Source organism: Carcharodon carcharias, chromosome 23 (genome assembly GCF_017639515.1).
Source record: "Carcharodon carcharias isolate sCarCar2 chromosome 23, sCarCar2.pri, whole genome shotgun sequence".
NCBI lineage: Eukaryota > Metazoa > Chordata > Chondrichthyes > Lamniformes > Lamnidae > Carcharodon > Carcharodon carcharias.
This window is the reverse complement of record NC_054489.1, coordinates 37,487,750-37,510,281: the sequence shown is the minus strand read 5'-3', so window position 1 is coordinate 37,510,281 and position 22,532 is coordinate 37,487,750. Positions and strand designations below refer to the sequence as shown.

The following is a 22,532-nucleotide window of genomic DNA, read 5'->3' as shown; positions in this document are numbered from 1 at the left end:
AGTTTACATCTTAATCCGCTTGAAACATATTTTTCTCATCTGCTTTCCTTACACTTAAGCAAATTTTTGGATCACCTGTAAACTGGTGAACAGTTTCCCCCAATGCCTTTATCCAAAGCACTGATAAATATCTTGCAAAAATGGATAGTCCCTAAAATTTGCACGGGATTGCATTGTGCTATTAATTCATGCCCATTGCTTGAAATGCAGCAGCAGGCCATTAGCATGATTACCTAAAGCAAAAGGCACTAACCACATTGTTTACTGGCTACATGCATCAGCGGAAGGCTCAAAATCAGAACTGCCTTGCAGCTTTTACAGCTAGCCAGCATTGGTTAAAAGTAGCCTGCAACTCTTAAAGAGAAGGTGTATTTGGCTGGAGCAGGTGTTGGGAGTAAACCTGATTTGGGAAAAATGACACAAGATGAAAGAGACTGGGCTCCAAGGTTTTCCAACACTACATTGAAGGTCTCAATGGAGAAGGTGTGAGGGAGGAAAGATGTGTTTTTAAAAGGGACCAGGGGACTCACCAGACATACAGTCAAGTGAGAGCAATAGTTAAGAAGGTTGATGCCAGGAGTCAAGCCCCAGATGCCGTGTCGCAAGAAATTCAGTGCAGTGAATGCATCTTCAAATGATTTAAAATGCTAACTGCAGCACTAACCTCAGAGATGTCTCAATTCACCATACCCCATTATTCATCTACCAGTTAGGACTCATACCTTACATTCATATGCCACACATGATTAACACAATTGCAAGCCACACACCCCACATCTCACAGATTGCACATAGCGCTAGGATTTCAACAATGGCAAATACATCAGACAAACAGATTTCATGACATTCACTGACACACTTACCCCTCTTTTGCAGGAGAAGGTGGTACAAACCAGAGGGGAAAAGCATGCCTGCATGCTCTAATTCCCAGCATTGGTTAGTATTGAAATACTTATTGCTTACGCTTAGGCCAGTGTTGGGTTGAAAGCATTTAAGATGACAGTACCTTCATACATAGTCGTCCTTCTCCTATCCCACTCTCTTCTGGCTTACAAATTGCAGATGGTGTAAGCGTGGACCTCGTACTTACCCCTACTCCTCTCACCACAACCCTATGGGTAGAATTTTACAGCCCGTCCCACCAACGGAATTTTCCGGTCCTGCTGAAGTCAGTCGCCTCTTTTTCCAGTCACGTACCCACCACGATGGGGCCATAAAATTCCGCGCTATACTTGTACTTGCTACCTTTCAGGCATCCAAGAAGAGCAATCTGGTCAGGCAGTGGAGGAAAAAGAGTGTGATAATGAAGACATGCCATCACTTGATTTCACACTCACAGCCATCAGCTCAGTTACTGACAATGCACATATCTTAGAGGATAGATTACAGCTGGGATCTGCACATGTTGAGACACTGAGCACGAGTAAGCTACAGTGGGGTAGGAACAAAGATAGCAGAGGTGCAAGATTGCCAGAGAGTGTTGTTGCACATGAGTTTTGCTACTAGAAACTTAGATGAGGACTTTGGAGCAGGCGAGAGAAGGAGGCTGATGGGGATGCATAACAAAATGCTTGGTGCAGTGGGAAACATGCCAAAAGGCCTGCCTTCAAACTCAAGGAACAAGGAGGTATCTGAAACCAACTTGGCACAAGGCTTTGAGTAGAGCTCGGAGCCCGTCCTTTTCTTCAGGGAAATGTTGGCCAACTCCATGAGCACATTTGTGGACCTAACCATGATGCAGCGTCCAATGACTGATGTCTTAGCTTCCGTCGCTGCACCAGTAGCTTCCAGCGAGTGTGTGAGTGCTGCAATGGAAGCTCAGATTGCTCTCACACGAGTTCAAATTGCTACCGCCAAGGCAGTGGATGCCAGTTTTCAAAGGGGCTTGCAGGGTGGCACAGCAGTCCAGCAATCTATTCTCCAAAAGATTATTAGGATTGCTGAGGCACTGCCCTGAGGGAATGACAATGGCCCCATGGAACACAAAACTGCTGTGTTATCTCAGGATGACAACATTTGTGCTACCAGCATTGCCACTCTGCCAATGTCCTTGCTGTTGCCTGACAGCCAGCCAACCCAGACCCCTGCCACCCAAGTCAGATGATTTGTTTTTTTATTTATTCTGTCATGGGATCGGTATGGGCATCACTGGCAGGGCCAACATTTGTTGTCCACCCTTAATTGCCCTTGAGAACGTGGTGGTGAGATGTCTTCTTGAACCACTGTAGTCCATCTGGTGCAGGTACACCTACTGTGCTATTAGGAAGGCCCATAACAGCTCCAGGGCCATCCTGCAAGACCATCTGCAGATCCTTCCACAGCAAGTCATCGTTCATGCTGCAGCCAATGGGATGGCACTGCGTAGGAGCAACAGGGCAGGCGAAGACAGGCACTAAGGGAAGACACAAAGGAGATTCAGCAAATTGTGCATGAAATATGGCATGATTAAATTTATTAGTATTGTTTGCAATTTTTATTATGTGGTGGCTTGTAGTTTTGTATTGTGGCCAAGAGGAAGCTATGACAGTCGGTGACAGGGAAGGTAAGGAGTGTGGGACCGTTGGTAAATGGCGAATTGAGGTTGCAGTTACTGGAATTGCAGTTATATTAATTCTTCATAGACAACACTGCCAGAAAGATACTGTCGGTGTGGGAGCACCCTCTTCCTTCTCCTCACGTCTCTCCTCCTCAGCTGTTTGCCTGTTAGCTGGTGCCCTTTGTGGTTGTAATGTTGTGCAACATGCAGCAGACCAGCACAAACCGTGAAATCCTCTCAGCAGAGTACTGCAGGGCTCCTCCATAGCTTTCCAGGCAGCAAAAGCATTGCTTAAGGAATTGTGTGCTCTAACTCTTTTTGTGCAACAGCATTGCTCTTATTGTATACATGCTGTGTGAGTTGTGAACCATGAGCCATGCTGTCTCCCGATAGCCCTTGTCACCCAGTAGCCATCCTTCCCTTTGGCACGGCGGCTTAAATGTAGCTGATGTGGTTAGACTGCCACAGAATGAAAGCATCAACGACTGCTACCAGGAAACTGGGCATTGGCCTGCATGATGTCCTGTCTATAGTCACACAGCAGCTGGATGTTGAGGGAGTGGAATTCTTTTTGGTTCCAGTACATGACAGAATTGACATGACAGTACATGACAGAATTGACATGTGATGCCCACACAGCAACGTGCATGTAGTCAAAATCGGCTCCTGATTCAGATAAATTTTGATGATGGCTTCCAGCAGTCCTTAATGGCTGGACCACTTGTAGATCTCATTTCTTTGAAAGCAACTGACCTGATGCTGACTACAGTCTGGATGGAAGCGTTATGGATAGGGAGAGAACTTGCAATTTATACAGCGCCTTTCACATCCTCAGGACTTTCTACAAACGCTTTAGAACCAATGAAGCATTAATGAAGTGTAGTCAGTGTTGTATTAAACAATAAGAAAATGAAGAATTCCCAAACACAATGTCTCCAATTCTTCCTGTACTATTGGAAATCTGTAAGTGACTTTGTAAGCAAATATTAACGATAACCCACTACCATCGGACCAGCCTCCTGTACTATTGGGATTAAAGTTCTGAGAGATGTTGTTAATTATATCAATTAAGGTTAAGTACGTACAGGTGGAGGGTATTGATTGGATGATTACTTGGTCACATATAAAAAAACACTGGGGCTGTCACCACAGCCTCCTGCTTCTCCCCCACCCCACCCCCTTTTTAGGTTATTTTTAGTGATTCACTCTTTTATTTAAAACAGCATATAAAGAAACACTAACATTTTAATTTAATCTGATAAGTACCTATAACAGTTTTTGATTTTTATTTCAGTGCCTCTTTAAGAGGATGTTATTAGTTAATTTGTTTAATAGGTATATTCAAATAAAAGAATATAAAGAAACACTTCCTGACACAGCAGTAGAGTCAGGAGATATATGTCTGTAATGTTTCATTCCATGAAAAAAAATCTATTCTAAGTAAAGACTGGAGTTTCTTCCTTCACCGATTGACTAGAAGAGTATGACAGAGTTGGCCCTGTTATAATTGCTTTTGGCTATTACTATGCCACCTAATACAATGTACTGAAACACTTAACAAAACCATTCAGTTTTAATGAAACTTTAAATGAGTGTCTGAGCTCAGTGGCTTCTCCCTGATGGTGTCATCATAAAACACTCTTAAATATTAATGTTGAGCAGAAAAAATAATAGTTCTTGACAAAAGTTTGCCTTTTAATCATAGTATTGATGGTGAGACTCCTTGAGAAGCACCAGATACACTTACTGATGATGCTTATATATTAAACCTAGTCTGTTATAATTCAACAAATTTCTACACTTCCTGGGCCAGACCATTTTTAAAGTTTCAATTTATTGATTGAAAATGTTAATGATACACTAATAAAGCTACTCTCTAATCAGAAAGAATGGGATTTCTAGTAATAATCCTTTACATCTAATATTTACCTGTCACAAAAATCTGCAATAGCTGTATCCTCAAGAAGGACCCACCTGGTATTGCCAGAACTGACCTGCTGTCGGTAACAGGTTGGAGGAAGGTCCTCTTATTACACATGGGGCATGTCAGGAGTAGTCATTTGAGGAAGCTGGGCTACTTCCTGGATCTGGGGGAGATGGGGTGCCAGGCCTCCCTTCAGACCCAGAAAAATGGTTTTCTGGCCTCCTTGATTCCTTTGTAAAAGAACAAGTAATAAAAATAGGAAAATTCTTTGGGGACTAAACTCTTTGGAGCCAACCAGAGAGCAGGCTATACTAGACCTGGTGTTGTGCAGTGAGATGAGAGTAATTGATGATCTCATGGTGCAGGCACCCCTAGGTAGCAGCAACCACAATATGTTTGAATTTTACATTCAGTTTGACAGAGAGAGGAGTGGGTCCGAGACCATGTTTTTAAACTTAAAAAAGGACAATTATGAGGACATGAAAGCTGAGCTGGCTAAAGTGAATTGGTAAATTAGGTTAAGGGATAGGTCAATAGAGATGCAGTGGCTAATATTTAAGGGGATATCTCAGAATGCACAGAATAGATACATTCCAATGAGTAAGAGAAAGTCCAAGGGATGGGTGCACCATGGTTAACTAGAAAGGTTAAAGATAGTATCAAACTTAAAGAAAAAGCATATAATTGTGCAAAGACTGGTGGCAGGTCAGAAGATCGGACGGAATATAAGGAACAGCAAAGAATGACTAAAAGACCAATAAGGAGGGAAAAGTAGAGTACAAGAGTAAGCTAGCCAGAAATATAAAACAGATTGTAAGAGTTTCTATAAATATTTAAAAAAGAAACGAGTTAACAAAGTGAACTTTGGTCCTATAGAAAGTGAGTCTGGAGAATTGATAATAGAAAACAAGGAATGGGCAGATAAATTGAACAGGTATTTTGCATCAGCTGGCACAATAGAGGATAAAAGTAACATCCCAGAAGCAGCTATAAACCAGGAAATGGAAGGGATGGAGGAAATCAGGAAAATTACAATCACCAGAGAAGTGTTTTTGAGTTTATTGCCAAAGGCTGACAAGAGCCCGAGTCCTGATGGACTTCATCCTAGGCCCTTACTAGAAGCGTCTGGTGAGATATTTGATGAATTGGTTTTAATTTTCCAAAACTTCCTAGATTCAAGGGAAGTCCCATTAGATTAGAAGATAGCAAATGTAACTCTATTATTCAAAAAAGGAGGGAGACAGAAAGCAGGAAACTCCAGGCCAGTTAGCTTAACATCTGTCATAGGGAAAAACTTAGAATCTATTATTAAAGAAGTTATAGCAGGGCACTTGGATAAGTTTAAGGTCATCAGGCAGAGTCAACATGGTTTTGTGAAAGGGAAATCGTGTTTAACCAACTTATTGGAGTTCTTTGAAGGAGTCGCATGTGCTGTGGATAAAGAGGAGCCGGTGGATGTACTGTAGTTAGATTTCCAGAAGGCATTTGATAAAGTGCCACATCAAAGGTTATTGCGGAAAATAAAAGATCATGGTATAGGGAGTAGCATACTGGCATGGATAGAAGATTGGCTGGCTAACAGGAAGCAGAGAGTAGGCATAAATGTGTCTTTTTCATTTTGGAAATATGTAATGAATGACGTGCCACAGGGATCAGTGATGGGGCCTCAACTGTTTGCAATTTATATAAATGACTTGGATGAAGGGATGGATGGGATCGTTGCCAAATTTGCTGATGACACAAAGATAGGTAGGAAAGTCATTTGTGAAGAGGACATAAGGAGGCTACAAAAAGATATAGATAGGTTAAGTGAGTGGGCAAAGATCTGGCAAATGGAGTATAATGTGAAATTATCCATTTTGGCAGGAAGAATAAAAAAGAAGCTTATTATCTAAATGATGAGAGATTGCAGAGCTCTGAGGTGCAGAGGGATCTGGGTGTCTGAGTGCATGAATCGCAAAAGGCTAGTATGCAGGTACAGCAGGTAATTAGGAAAGCTAATAGAATGTTAGCATTTATTGTGAGGGGAATTGAATACTAAAGTAGGGAGGTTATGTTTCAGTTGTACAGGGCACTAGTGAGACCACATTTGGAGTATTGTGTACAGTATTAATCACCTTATTTATGGAAGGATGTAAATGTGTTGGAAGCAGTTCAGAGAAGGTTTACCAGACTAATACATAGATTGGGTGGGTTGTCTTATGAGAAATGGTTAGACAGACTAGACTTGTATCCGCTGGAGTTTAGAAGAATAAGAGGTGATTTGATTGAAACATATAAGATCCTGAGGGGTCTTGATAGGATGGATGTGAAAATGATGTTTCCTCTTGTGGGAGAATCTAGAACTAGGGGTCACTGTTAGAAATAAGGGGTCACCCATTTAAAACAGAGATGAGATGAAATTTTGTCACTCAGAGGGTTGTCAGTCTTTGGAACTCTCTTCCTGAAAAGGTGGTGGAAACAGAGTCTTTGAATACTTTTAAGGCAGAGGTGGATAGATTCTTGGTAAGCAAGGGGTTGATAGGTTATTGGTGGTGGGTGGGATGCAGTTTTTAGGTTACTATCAGATCAGCCATGATCTTATTAAATGGCGGAGCAGGCACGAGGGACTGAATAGCCTACTCCTGCTCATTGTATGTTATCTAAGCCTAACAACTTGAACTCACAGTTGGGCCCCACTGCTGCCAGGGAGTTGGCCAATCTGCTTTCACCAGCTTACTGCCCAAAGGGGATGGTTGTTAGCAGATATGAGAACTCCTGGTGTTAGGAGGTCCCTCCCACCTACCAGCTCTAGCTCCATTGTGCCACTGACCTCACAGAAGGCAAAGGCTTCACCCTTTCAAATATAACCCCCAACAAGACCAGGATCTGGTGCAACCTGGGCCACCTAATTTATGGAAATCCCAACACGCTCCTGCTCGAGTTACAACAGGAATGTGCCAGCACGGTGCAAATTTTTGGTGCATTTATTTTCAAAGTTTGAAATCAAAATGTATCTGTAAAATGTTTTTACCTCAGACTGCTTCCCCCAATAATCTCCTCTCTTTTTAACTTAGATTTTGCAGGGTTAGTTACTGAATCAATTATTTTAATTTGTTTTTACTTATGACGTAAATAAATGTATTATCCATTTTTCTGCTCTTTCCACTTTAAATCTATATTCAGATTTGTCATTGGTAACCTAAACTCAGCTCCCAAGGCCGCCTTGTGGTCCTCAATGATATTGCTGAAGTTTCATGGATCTTTTAGTTTGACTTGGCTCTACTAGTGGAACAATCAGATCAAATTGTGAAGTGCAATTCAAAGGCTTAAACTGACCTAAAGACCCATTGAAAAAATTAGCCGGCATCATAAGGAGCAGGGTTCGGCTGAAATGAGTTGTCTCCTTAGCAGCACTCCGAAGGCCAATTTGCTTAGTTCAATTAGGAAAGGGTCTCTCTCCAAACTGTTGCAAACTCAGGCTGGAAGAAGATAATGTTTTAAATCATTACTAATAAAAACAGTGTGACAACATTAATATCACATGAACTAGGTGCTGAAAGGTGTTACCAGAGATTGGTTTCAACTTCCTGCTACTGTCAACCCACAGGATGGAAAGTGGTTATTTGACCATTAGGCTGCTTCCATAGATATCTGTGATATATAAGGGCTGCTGGCAACTCAGTTTGGCCCAGTACCACCAGTACATGGTGCCCTATTAATGATGCTGCTGGCAGTAATTTAAATCTGTTAGACAGTAACATGAATGCAATGAATAAAGCTATCACATTCTCTGTTGACTTATTCTGCCACTTAAACCCTCCATCATGTCTAATAGATTTTCTGTGGCATATAAAATATTTAAATGCTAGTAAAACATAAAAGCCTTTTATCTTATAAAGTACCCATTACATGGCTTTTTCAGATGCCAACTATATCATGAGCCACAGTCAAAATCTAATAAGAGAAGAACCATCATGTAAGGCAATTTACAAATGATACAGGGCCTTTTTTATGGCCAAAATGAGAGTGTCGACCCATTTGTCCCCAGTGGCACCCAGTCTTTCTGCCAGTTAGTGCAAATTTAGAATGCAACACCATTGTGGCTATTTATATTAAAAGACAGGGAAGAAAGCATTAGCACTCACTGCCTACTTCCTGGCACTTGTTCCTGAGTTGAAGTGCAGACCAACAGAAAGCAGGACTTAGCACAGTTGCAATCACTGGAAGGTATTAACAGAAATTGCTGGATTAGTATTCTCATTGTATTGAAATTCCAGGCTTGTGTTTCATATAATTGTGTTTCCTAGATAATGCAGAGTGACTTCACATCAAAAGTACTTCATTGGCAATAAAAAGCTGTGGAAACCCCTAAGGCTGTGAATGGCATTATATAAATGCAGGTTCTTTCCTTCTCCCCTTTCCCTCCCTCATCATTCTGTGCAATTTGTATCAGTGGTGCCAAGGTGTGATTGGTAGGAAGACAAGTCAGTCAGTGATTCACAGTATTTAGGGGATTGAAAATTACTCAAGTGTCACTTTCATGGTCTAGGGTGGTGTCAGATACGGTGATTCAGTTTCTGCCTTGGACCTTAGTGCCAATTACCAATGATCTAAAGGGGCTGATTGTACAATTGCTCATCAACAGTCTTTTCCTTAGGTCGCTGGTTCATTTCCAGCTAGAAAGAAGTGCCTCCCCACCCATTCTTAGGGAGGAGGTGGTGGAGTGGTATTGTCACTAGACTAGTAACCCAGAGACCAAGGGTTATGCTCTGGGGACCTGAGTTCAAATTTAACCAATGCAGATGGTGAATTTTGAATTCAATTAAAATCTCAACAGTCTTTCCTAAATGCCACACACATGAGGGAGTGACAGATAAAGTGACTTTTGACTCAATGAATAGAAGATCATGCCATACTGTTCTAATATTCTGATAATACTAAAATATGCTGGTCCCAAAAATCCACACTGGCTGCATCCTAGAATGGACCCGTCTGGGGTCTCGGGAACTGATCTCATTGAAATGGATCGGGGAATTCCCTCGATTTGGATGTGAATGTTGGGGACCAAGATTGCAGTTGAGGTGATTGCCTGCTGAGAAATAGCTTACTGTAATGTTGATGGCCATGTACAGAAAATTGCAATTTCTCCCTTCCCAACATGGAAAGGTGAGTTTCCCATCCCCTTGGCCTCCTTGATTATAAAGATTAAGGCCATGATTATTTCCTCACACTTTCTAACTGAAAATATCATTTAACTTCAATACACCAAAAAATAAAATTCACCTTTGGTGGGGATAAAACTAAAGGCAACAAATTAGCCACTGACATACAGCATGGCTGATTTACCTGACCGTAGAAGTCAGTGGAAAGGCAGAACTGGTTGGGTGTATAATGGGTAGCGGATCCAATAATGTTTGTTTTCGTTGTCACTAAGGTTGAATTTGCCTCCGAATTGGTCACATTTATTTGTATGTTTCACTTAATTTTCATTATTATTTCTGGTATGAATCCGTGTTAAAGTCTTCAAACTTCTACAAAGCTATTCTTTAAATGAGGAGATTCAGGCATTCAGTGATAAGCTGGCTGCAGCAGAGAACAGTTTACTTAAATTGTACAGCTCATTGCACCAGGCTGTGAAGGAAGCACATGGCAAACAGTGAAAACTCTTCACAGTGAGGTGTGAACATAGAAAACTGAAAGGCAGGAAAAGGCCAGCTTATCCATCGAGCTGGTCCCATACCTCTTGGTGACTGGAGTATCATGACTAGACTGAATTTTCCCAGCTTCGTGGTGATGGACCTGGAGGTGAAGTGATCAGGAAAGTAGGGGCAACCACACCGGGATGCTCCCTAACACATTCCCGCCGTCTTGGACTTTCCTGGGGCGGGCTATGCGTGGACAGCCAATTAAGATGTTTAAGGCCCCAATTGGAGGCGATTTTCAGTAAACCCACTGACACATGTGGAGGCTGCCAGCTCAATGGAGGTGGCCTCCCTACAGCAGACTAGGGGTCCATCAGAGTCAGAGGCTCCATCCAAGGTTACTTAAAGTGCATAGTTCATGGCTCCAGGCTGTGAAGGAAGCACATGGCAAACAGTAAAACTCTTAATAGTGAAGTGTGAACATGAGAACATAGAAAACTGAAAGACAGTTGTCCACAAAGCTGGGACAGCAGGAAAGGCAGCCCTCACAGCCTAAATGATTCACACAAAGGGGTTTCCCCTCTGCTCCGACGGACCTAACAGCTTCATTCCTCATAATTAACATTTCCATGTTCCCCAAACTTCCTCAACAATAACCACCTCTCTGTGGTGGCTGCCAAGGTTCCAGAGCTGAATAAGATGGCAAGTGTGGAGGTGGTCAATTAGGAGACCTCCTCCAGAAGGATTGCTGTGCACCCCCTCCCCGCCCCCCCCCCCACCCCCGGCCATTTGATCCTGACACTGGGTCCTGAAGGCCATGACAAAATCCAGCCCTAAATGACTAGACCCCATCAGCCCTGCCCCACTCGCAACCATAGCCTAGTATCGTGTCTGTAGGAACTCTTCACTCCTGAGACCAATATTACTGCACAGCTCAAGTACAGGAAGCGCACTTGTGGGATAATGAGACTGATGGAAAGATGGATTCTATGTGATAGGAGGTACATTACTTGATACCTGGCTGAAATATCATGATATTCTTGATGTATGCATATTAATTTGATGATTAAACATTTTTTAAATCCAAGTTTTAGCCGCTGAGATTTGAGGTACTACCTATTTCTGTAGTCTTTGACTAGGATTGCTGAATTAACATCCACTCCTTTCACACTTCCTATACAATAATTTGCCCCATAGTGCAGTCACCGGTGCTACGTAAGCAAACACAACAACAGTTTTGTATACAGCAAGTTCCTGGTAACAGTTGTGAGATGAGTGCTCAGTTAATCAGCTCTTCGATTGTGTTTGTGGGTCATAATGTTGACCACTCAGAGAGAGAGAAGGTCATTATTTCCTCGTAACCTGGGCAGGATTAGATGCCAAGTACCAGAAGTGGTTATGTTTCTCAGGTATATTTTCTATCCTTTCCCACCAAACCCTTCCCATCCTCAAGGTCAAAGTGGTCTTTCTGAATGAAGTTCTGTGATAATGGGTGGAAATTTACAGCCTTCCCGCTGGCAGCATTTTCCGGTCCTGCCAAAGTCAATGGACTTTTGAATGGCTCGTCGCATTTTACGAGTCTCCCCCGTTGCGAAGAGACTGTAAAATTCCGCCCAATAAGTTTTTATTTCCACAAGTTCAGAAGCGACCTTGTTTCTGTGAAGTGTTGACAAATGATTATTTTCCTCTGTAGATGGAACAACAGCCATCCTATGAAATTAATCTCTACATGTACATATACTTTGTCATCTTCATCATCTTCGGGGCATTCTTCACCCTCAATCTCTTTATCGGTGTAATTATTGACAATTTTAACCAACAGAAGAAAAAGATAAGTATCTCTTCTTTGCATTCTGCAGTGACTAGAGTGAAATACCTAAACTAGGCATAGTCATGGATAACATGTAAACACATTTCATAAACTATCCATTTACCATTTTATATTCACATATGAATGGAATGGGTGATTACATTTTAGGGTTAATGATTCGGTCATTGAGATACAATACCCATGGTTGCTCTGTTCAAATCTGATCCAGACTGATGGGGTGAAAGTCTCCCCTGTTAGTCCTCAGTGAAATGAGGCTCAATCAAGCCCTTGATGGGCACGACAATGCTGCTATAGTTTGACACTAAATTCAGAAAGCTATTAAATTGTTGGCATGGGAAAAGGAAAAAAATGGCTGTGCTGTCCTGAGTTGGTGTTGATTGCATTGTTGGAGACAGAATAATTTTACTTTCCATTTAATTGTGCTGTTCCTGACCAGGGATTGTCTGTTGACTATTTTGAAAAACTACTGAAAAAGGAAACTAATGTAAATGACGACCAGGAGCAAGAGAATTACAGCAAAATAAAGTTTGAATGTTGTGGTATAAATCCCATCATGGAAAGTTGGGAAATTAAATTCAGCAAGTTTGTAGGCTGGTACCAGATAAGATGAAAGCTGCTGGAATGTCATAAAAACTCAACTGGTTCAATAATGTCCTTCAGTGAAGAGAACCTGCCAACTTAAACAGGTCTGCTTTACACACAACTTCAGACCCACACAGTGCAGTTGACTCTTAATGCTCTCAGAAGTGGACAATAAATGTGGCCTTGCCAGCAGCAGCCAATTTCTGAGAACAAATATATTAAATAAAAAGTACATAATCAATGTAGGGACTACTAAATAATCCAGAATAAATAGTCATCTCTGTCTTAAATGAGCAACCCCTTATTTTTAAACAGTGACCCCTAGTTCTAGGTTCTCCCACAAGAGAAAGCATCCTCTCCACATCTACTCTGTCAAGACCCTTCAGGATCTTAAAGGTTTCAATTAAGTCACCTCTTACTCTTCTAAATTCCAGTGGCTACAAGCCTAATCTGTCCAGCCTTTCCTTATAAGACAACCTGCCCATTCCTGGTATTAGTCCAGTAAACCATCCCTGAACTGCTTCTAATGCATTTACATCCTTCTTTAAATAAGGAGGCCAGTGCCATACATAATACTCCAGATGTGGTCTCACCAATGCCCTGTACAACTGTAGCATAACCTCCCTACTTTTGTAGTCAATTCCCCTCACAATAAATGATAACATTCTATTAGTTTTCCGAATTACCTGCTGTACCTGCTTACTAACCTTTTGTGATTCATGCACTCGGACACCCAGATCCCTCTGAATCTCAGGGCTCTGCAATCTCTCACCATTTAGATAATAAGCTTCCTTTTTATTCTTCCTGCCAAAATAGACAATTTCACATTTTCCCACATTATACTCCACAGTCGAGGTTGGGTCATTTAATCTGTTTAAGACTGAGTTAGACAGAATTTTAATCTACAAGATCTACAATAGTGGGGGACAGGCAAGAAAGTAGAGTTAAGATCACAGTCAGATGTGCCACAGGTTCGAGGGGCAAAATGGCCTACTCCAGCTCCTATGTCATATGATCCTAGGACACTCCTTTGCCTTTCATTGAATTTATTGAATATTAGCAAAGTTTCATGAAATAATTGTAAGTGTTCTCATCTTTACTTTGGAGGAAAAGATATCTTTATGACAGAAGAACAGAAGAAATACTACAATGCTATGAAGAAGCTTGGCTCGAAGAAACCTCAAAAACCTATCCCAAGACCAAACGTAAGTGTTAAGTCAGGTATCAATGAACCTTAGAAGGGAATGGAGAGTCTGAGGTGTATGTTCTGCTCAAAGTACCTCTCCTGTATGGCTTGGGAAAAAGTACCAGAGGAAATATGTGCACCAAATTTAACAGTTCTTTAATCTCCTTTTTCAGTTTGGGTGGTTCCCTCCAGTGCTGCTCTAGCAATGGTATTGATAAGAGGAGTATCAATGGTATTGATAGGAGGGGTGATGTGTGTATGCTCTGCTGCCCAGTCCTGAGAAAATACCACGAAGGAAGCAAAAACAGTGATTTGCATGTACTCAACCCCTTTCCTGACCTCAGGACATCCCAAAGTGCTTTACAACTCATGAGTGACTTTTGTTTGTCATCACTGCAGTCATGTCAGCAAATATAATCGCCAATTTGCACACAAGAGTCCACTCAGAGTAATGGGACAAATAATCATATAATTTGTTTTAGTGGTGTTAATTGAAGGATAACTATTGGCCAGGACACTTGAAACTCCTTTGCTCTTCTTCAGATAGTGTCACCTGAGCAGACAGGATCTCAGTTTAGTCTTATTCATGGATGGATCCTATAATGGTGTAGTATTCCTTCGGTTCTGCACTAAAATGCCTATCTGTTATGTGTTCCTGAAGTGGGGCTTGAACTTTCTGACTCAGAAATGAAAATATAACTTCTGAACCAAGCTGACATTTACAAGCAGCCTACTTAATTTCATGTCACTGAAACAGCCAGATACAGCAGCATAGGCTTGCGATGAGGGTTTAATGCCTCACTCTCTTCAGTTCTCATCTTGAGCTACACTTCCAGCAAATTACTGAATGAGAAGGAGGCAGTCATCACCAGGCCATTGTTGTATGGATCCCAGCAGCCAGCCTATCTGAGAAAGCCAATAAATTTTTGTTAATAGAATGAATCATTAGCTTCTAACGCAATTGTCTGTGCCAATTTTATTGAACTTTGCCATTAATTAAATGACCTTTGATTTTTTTTCAAAAACTTCTAAACATTTATTAATGTCCTACAGCACTCTGAAAATCTGCCAGTCAATTTACAAGCACATTATACTTACATTCCTCTGCAAATATAATTGATTAATTACAAACGCTAAACCCTTGCAATCTTGTAAATTGAGAAAGTTAAGGGCTTGGTACAGCACACCACTGACATTGAAAAGTGTTTGAGAATAGGCTGGATTTTAACTTTGCAAGGTACTGGAAGCTGGGATGGAGTTCTGTAGCACGTAGGGAACTCCAAAGTAGGTGTAGTGTCTCTGTCAACGCATTTTTAACTCAAGCGTTGCCATATAATTTCCGGATTTCCTGGTCAATTAATGTGAATGGGTGTGATGATGACCCACATGTGGCGATTTCAACTCCAAGGACATGGCAAACATGCAATTTAGTGGAGTTTGCAGTAGGAGAACAACATAAGAACTTGCCAGAATAGAGCCCAGATGTTCAAAGGCTGTGCCTTGTTTTAGTGATGTCTCCCTGGATGTGCTGCCAGGGAGTGTAAGAATCCTCAGGAAGATACTCTCCCTACTGATGAGAGGAAGAAGCACACTGGTGAAGCAAAGAAGATATGGCTAGAGGTTACCTGTGAGGACAGCAGCAGAAGTGTGGTGGCACACTTTGTGGGTTCAATGTGAATAGCGGTTTAATGGCCTTAGCAGGGCAAGAAAGGTGAGTGGAGTGGCACATTCAACTACGTCTTGATGTGTGTAACACTCCAAACCCCCTCACTCTGCTTGCTCAAGCCTAGTCTAGCAAATCACTCCACACACCACCAATTCACCTTGCAGATACACCTATCATTCTCTGTCTATGCACATCCTCACATCCCTATCTGTCCATCCACCACTGACACTCACCCTCACCCTTATGCAATGTCATGCATCTCCCGTAAAGACCCACTCAACAAATGCTCTCCATCCATCTGTCCAACATATGTCATTACATGCACTGTTAGATCTCTTATTTCCCTCCTTGCAGGAGAAGAGAGCACAAAACATGAGGCAAAGGCAGAGAAGTGAAGGTGGCCCTCCAATCGTCTCATAACTTATAGCTGCAGAGAAGGAGGCACTGGATATCAGTGGAGTCTCGGCAAGCTTGGCCATCTGAGATGGGGCCTACCCATCTACCAGGTGATAGAATTAGATACCAGATAACCTCATGGCATATACCACTCACTCATGTTACCATGGGCCAGGATTTTCCAGCGGTCGGGTGGGCTCGGCGGACGTGCCTGGGAGCTGTCGGGAAGCCTACTGCTGCCACAATCAGGCTCCGACCACCATTTCACTACAGCATGAAATGCAAGCCCCGACTCAGGGATTCCCCCCCCCCTGCCCGCACAGGGAGTGCTCAGCACTTCTGGATGCGCGTCACGCTGGGCGGGTCTTAATTGGCCCGCCCACATAAAATGATGGTGCAGACCCAATTGGTGGTGCTGATCAGGTTCGCGCCCGTCCCCGCACAAGCCCCCCCCCCCCTCAATGGGGGGAAAATTCTCCCCGTAAAGATCACTTAAAACATGCTTGACAGCTCTGATTTATGTCTTTAATTGTCTGTGGTACCTTCAGGCACCCCTCAGGAGGTAGTCTAGGATGAGGGCCACAACAACTCAGATGAGGTCACTTCCTCTCAGGCAGCATAGTAAAAGGACTTGTGCAGACCATACAGCAACTCGGATGCTCACAGATGCTTCAGTGGAACTAATAAGACAGATAGTTAAGTTTTCACTTGGTAACTCATTCATCACAGGTTAGCAAAAGAGGCAGGTAAAGTCGGGGACAGCAGTGGAGAGTCAACCTTAGAGGTTGCTGGACATTCCAAACTCCACTCAGCTGGACATAGATGCTTCATTTCAGGGGTGGGCAACCAATGGGATTCTTCTCCTGCAGTAGCAGAGAATGTGCAATGTACTGGCAGGCATTCCAGCTGCACCACAGTGCTTTCAGACATATGGACGAGTCCATCTCAACCATCCGTGGCATAATACCACATGCCTTTGCAATGATGTCCTTGTCCATGGAAAGAGCAGCCACGTGCATGCAGCATTCAATGTGGGGCATCGATAGACACTGGCCACTAGGGTCCACTTGGCAGCAGGTTTTGTTCCAGCAGGCTGCAAATATCTGGCAATACCTGACGCAACATCCTAAGCCCCCTGAGACACTGGTATTGCAACATATCGAGGAAGCTTATCCTCTACTTGTAAACCTTGTGTGCTTGGTAGGTCCCTCACTGAGCTCTCCTCTCTTCTCATCTCTTCCCCTGTGGAACTGCAGGCCTGTGAGCGGAAGGCTGTTGCCGTTTCTGCTCCTGCTGTTGCTGCTGCTAAGTCATCTTGACCCTCATCTGAACTCCAAAGTGACACAGCATTAGCAGCACACATCAGAGCTCCAGCGTGCAAATTGGACATACAATCCTCCAAAGCAAAATAGTAAAAATAACCTCCAAAGTTGTCATAGTAACCATCTTTCGCTAATGAATACTGTCGTGAATGAGCAGGCGGATGCCCAGCCATCTGCTGACCTCAGGGATGTAATCATCCTGCAAGGGATGGCCTGGGGGTGCCATTTAAACACTGAGGGCAGGTCTAGGGCTACAGACTGGATTCCTGACGTGGAGTTGAAGGGAGACCATTCAAGGGGAACTACCTTTGATTGCTCAATTGTATCCATTTACAGATACAAGGAGGAGTGGAAAATGTAGGCTCTACATGACGCTGTCTTTTGGTAGCTATGATAAGGAGGAGAAGGGCCCATCGCTGATTGATGTAGCTCCAGGAAGAACATCGTCCTGAAAAGGCAATGCCAGTGGTGCCCCAGGAAGCCCAAGATGCTCCTGAGAAGGGGCATAATCCATGAAGATCTTGGCGTGACCAAGGGTGTACAGAAGAGAGAAAGATGATGCTGGAGGTGACTTTGCTTATCTATGGATGTAGTAGCGCATATTTGTGACCTTCTCCGTGATGATCTCATGCTGTGAGGACTTGAAGGACATGCCATGCCAATGGCTCTGAAGGTTACCACCACACTAAACTTTTTTTGCCACAGGATCCTACCAGGGCTCCACTGTGGACCTTTGTGGAATCTCACAATCGGCCTTACACAAATGTATAAAGGAGGTGACATATGCCCTTTACAGTAAAGCTCACTACTATGTGCAGTTCTGCATAGATGAAGCAAGCCAGGTTGCCAGTGCTGTGGGATTTGATGTGATCTCATGCTTCCCACAAGTGCAGAGCACCATCGACACACACGTGGCCTTCGTAGCTCCCTGGCAGCAGCCTGCATGATTCATTAACAGAAAAAGATTTCACTTGCAACGTGTAGATTATCTGCACCCACCAAAAGCAGATCCTACATGTACCTGCCAGGTACCCAGGGAGCTCTCATGACTCTTACTTCTTAAGTCACTCCCAGGTGCCACAGGTCTTTGAGGGGCCTCAGCGCTTAGTGGGTTGGCTCCTTGGTAACAAAGGGATACCCTCACAATACTTGGCTAATGACGCCCGTCCATAACCATACAGTGCATCTCAGGAGAGGTACAATACAGCGCATTCCGCCACAAGTTCTATGATTGAGCAAACCATTGGCCGACTGAAGATGTATTTCCAATGCTTGGAGTGAACAGCAAGGCTCTTCAATATTCACCACAGAGCTTGTCCCATGTCAGCTTTGTTTTCTGCGCCCTGCACAATTGTGCACTGTAGAGGGGGGTCGATTTCTCTGAGGGAGACATTGAAGGGTGAGGTGTCTACTCAGACGAGAAGGGCACAGAAGGTGATGACTCTGAAGAGGAAAAAGATTCAGATGAGCCACATGAGGGTGCTATCGCAAGGGCACGACGTGGCCGACATGCCCGCGACAACCTCATTGCCACAAGCTTCCAGGAGGAATAAACTCATGACTAGTTTTCACAATCGAGACTCTCTTCATCCTTCGATGCAGGGGACACTACAACACTATCATTCTCAGCATGAATATCTCAGGGGAAGGCAGAAATCTCACAATGATCCCAGGAGCAGTCTTAGTCACTTTCTGCCCTAACGATGGGGTCATCCTTGGAATACATAATAGTCTTGACAACATGCCGCTGCTGTGGAATGTGGATTGCATTCCATTAGCACACATCCTGAAGCAGCTCTACAATAGTACAGTCCTTTCAACCATAGACTCACCAAGTTAGTGGGCATGGCAGCTTTCAAACGGCTGTAAAGTGCATTCAAACATGGATACGCTCATGTCAATATGACACCAGCTTAGTTATAGGAACATAGAGACTAGGAGCAGGAGTAGGCCATTCGGCCCTTCGAGCCTGCTCCGCCATTCATTATGATCATGGCTGATCATCCAACTCAATAGCCTGCTCCCGCTTTCTCCCCATATCCTTTGATCCCTTTCGCCCCAAGAGCTATAGCTAACTCCTTCTTAAAAGCATACAATACAATGTTTTGGTCTCAATCTAGCTCCTTCTTGAAAGCATACAATGTTTATGTAGGTGAGTTCCTGCACGCCGCACCATGAGATTCAACGTGCTCCTCATGGATGTATAATTAATGAGCTGAACAGCACAAGATTTTGTGTGTTCAGCCGCCCCATTCTCCAGCGGAAGTCACTCCGACTTCCGATATTGGTACTTATTGTTATTTTTCCCTGCCATGTCTTCAGCCTCCTCAGTTGCCATTGGATTCTCACCTTGCTTTCAACTGGTGAGTCTCAGGATGCTTGGGAGACTTGTGGGACCCGTAGTTAAATTACAAAAGCTATGTTAATATCACTGTAATTGAGCGGTTAACAAATTGGAATTGACAGCCCTCCTCTCCTGAAGGTTTGCACACATTCAGCCTGAGCCCAGAGTTAAATGCAGAAGTCAACAGGTTGGAGCCAGCTTCCCAATCTGCAATTTTTCCAGGACTTAACCACCCAAACCCATGGGCAGAATTTTCTGCCTATCAGGCGAGCAGGCCCGACCCAATCTCCGGCGGGCGGGGAGCCGATCCTCACTGGAGAAGCGGGCCCCGCCACCATTTTACGTGGGCGGGCCAATTAAGGCCCGCCCAGCGTGACATCCGGAGGGAAGCGCTGTGCGCTCCCTGTGCGGGCAGGGGAGGATTCCCCAAAAGCGAGAGTGCGCTCTATCACGCGTGCGCACGAAAGAGTGCACATCTCCCTGTGGCAAAGTGCTGCCTCAGGGAAATCGCTGACAGTTCTAAAAACATTAAAAATAGAGAAAAAAAAATCCTTAACATGTCCCCCTGATGGGACATGTTCATAATTTACACTAAAACTTTACTAAACTTTTTAAATCCCTACATGAAACCTCATCCCGCCGGTGGATGAGGTTTCATGTTTTTTCTATTGCCCACCGGGGCTCCTGGCCATTGACAGGTCAGCGGGCCCGCAGCTGATTTTGCTGTGCCCTCACTTTCCTGAAGACTTAAATGGGGCGGGATGACATCGGGGGTTCTGCCTGACATCATCTCGCATCATTTTACACGTCGGTGAGCAGGCCCCACCCCCTGCTCGCCAACAGCAAAATTCAGCCCCATATGTTCAACTATGTTAAAATCCCACTCAATGAGTAAGAATTAGAGATGATACAATGGGTTTGATTCTAAACCATTGAAGAGGAAGAAAAAGTTGTAGCAGAGAGCATATTTACAGCTTAGGAGGAAGCAAGAGGGGACAGTTCAGTGGATCAGTGGAAATGCTTACAGTATACAAGACATGCTTGATGGGTCAAATGTTCTATTCTGATAGTTTAGATATGAAACTTTGATTGGTTTAATATACGTTGGAGAACATGCCCGATGAAGTCTGTAGAATTGTTCAAACTATCTTACAAACTATACCTTCTCCTGCCATGCATAAATGTTGGTCAGGCATAGTAGGAAGAACATAATCAATGTTAAGTAGTTATACAATGGCAGCTCATTTCTTTTCCTTTCCTGCCCTCCCCCAGAATAAATGTCAAGGAATATTCTTTGATTTTGTCAGCAAGCAAGCCTTTGATATCTTCATCATGATTCTCATCTGTCTCAACATGGTGACTATGATGGTAGAAACAGATGACCAAAGCGCAGAAAAAACTGATATTCTTTACTGGATCAACTTGGTGTTTATTGTTGTATTTACCAGTGAATGCGTGCTCAAGATCATCGCTTTAAGATACTATTACTTCACCATTGGCTGGAACATTTTTGACTTTGTCGTGGTAATTCTTTCTATTGTGGGTAAGTCAGAAGCTGATATCCATTTCTTTTGGAAATTTGCTTTTTGAGTTTTTCCCTCATTTATGTGATGTCAAATGTTGTAGAAATGGAATAATTTTAATTTTAGTAATTTTAATGGGTGGGGGAGCTTTTTTTGATTCCTTCATGGGATGCGGACATCACTGGCTAGACCAACATTTATTACCCATCCCTAATTGCATCAAGCACTCCCATATCATGTGGAGTGATGCTCCCCTTCTCCGCCCCAGTGATCTGCCTTAGCCTCGATCTCTAAAGAATATCACCAACTGCATCAGTGTGACATGTTCCCATTTCTCACATCAGCTACTGGGTGCCTCTTTAAGTGCAATTGCTGAATTGCAGACATTTTAAGTTTTAGATTCATGGCATTAGGAATTAATTTGGAATTGCCCAAATACAATTCATGGCAACAGACAGAAGACTTCCAATTCAACCTGAGTTAGACTCTGACATGAAACGTCAGAATCTGACTCACTGTACTAACTCACACCAATACCTCTTATAGCATGACTTTCTAGATAATTATGAAGACTATACATGCTTCTGAGACCATTTTTTATTCTGAATGTTTTTTGTGTCATCAGTGTGTAGTGGTCCAGTGCCATGTTGGATTTCCATATGGTGCTTGGAGTGGGGGAATATGGCTGTTCATCCAAAATCACCAGATCACTGAGCTTTCACAAAAATATTGGCCAAAGATCAGCTTGAAGTTAGATTTGAAAAATTAACTTTTGTACCTGTAACCCAACATTTAGGATAGATTTCCCAGCCGATCCATCTGAATAACAGCTTATTACATTAATGGGTGCACATTTTATAACTAATCATGAAAGATAATTGGAGACATCTTCCATGTGACTTGCATCCATTTAATGTCCCTGAAATTTTTTCAGGTTTGTCATTGCTCCAGAAGTACCCGTTAGCTTGCAGCTAATTATATTAAAACCAACCCACCTAATTAATGACATTAGATATTAATGCATTTTCCTGTCATATCATTATGCCTCTCATTCATCTACTCAACCATATAAAATGGGCATCCTGGCTGCTAGAGTAAGATCTGTACCATTCACTTTTATCCTTTACTGAGCCTTTATCTCATGTTTTTTTGTTTCCATTTAGTTAGTCAGGAGGCTTTATGCCAAATGTTCTGGCATTGCCATTTACTTTGATGTTTCCATGATACTGGGGCAAAGGGAAGCTCAATAGGAATCCCCTCCTCTTATGAGGAAGAGAAATGAAAGGATATCAAATGGTCAGTCTGCACCAGAGATAGACTTCATCCATCTTCCGATATCCTTTCAGGCCTTCTTGTTCGTCCTTCGAGGCGAAGAAGACCATGTTCATCATCTGGGGTGTTTGATAGGGTTCTGGTGAGTACATGGGTGACTGCTAAGGCCGATCTGTACCTGGAAGGTTCTTCTGCAAATAGGACAGGATAGTGCAGACAATTGAGTTTTAGTAGAGTTGCTGGTTTGGGATTTCCTTTCCTTGTGTTTTCTCCCTGCCTCTGAAATGTGCTTGCTTTTGAAGGAGGCCACACCTATTTTTATTTTG

General features: G+C 43.0%; 1 protein-coding gene across 1 annotated transcript in view; it reads left to right on the top strand.

Annotated features, from left to right (window-relative positions):
- Nucleotides 1-22,532, top strand: part of LOC121268967 (sodium channel protein type 4 subunit alpha-like) — a 208,334-nt gene that overhangs the window by 183,499 nt on the left and 2,303 nt on the right. The window contains exons 23-25 of the mRNA XM_041173268.1: nt 11,778-11,915; nt 13,598-13,702; nt 20,684-20,954. Coding sequence (XP_041029202.1) covers nt 11,778-11,915; nt 13,598-13,702; nt 20,684-20,954 — 514 coding nt within the window. The remainder of the gene's footprint in view (nt 1-11,777; nt 11,916-13,597; nt 13,703-20,683; nt 20,955-22,532) is intronic.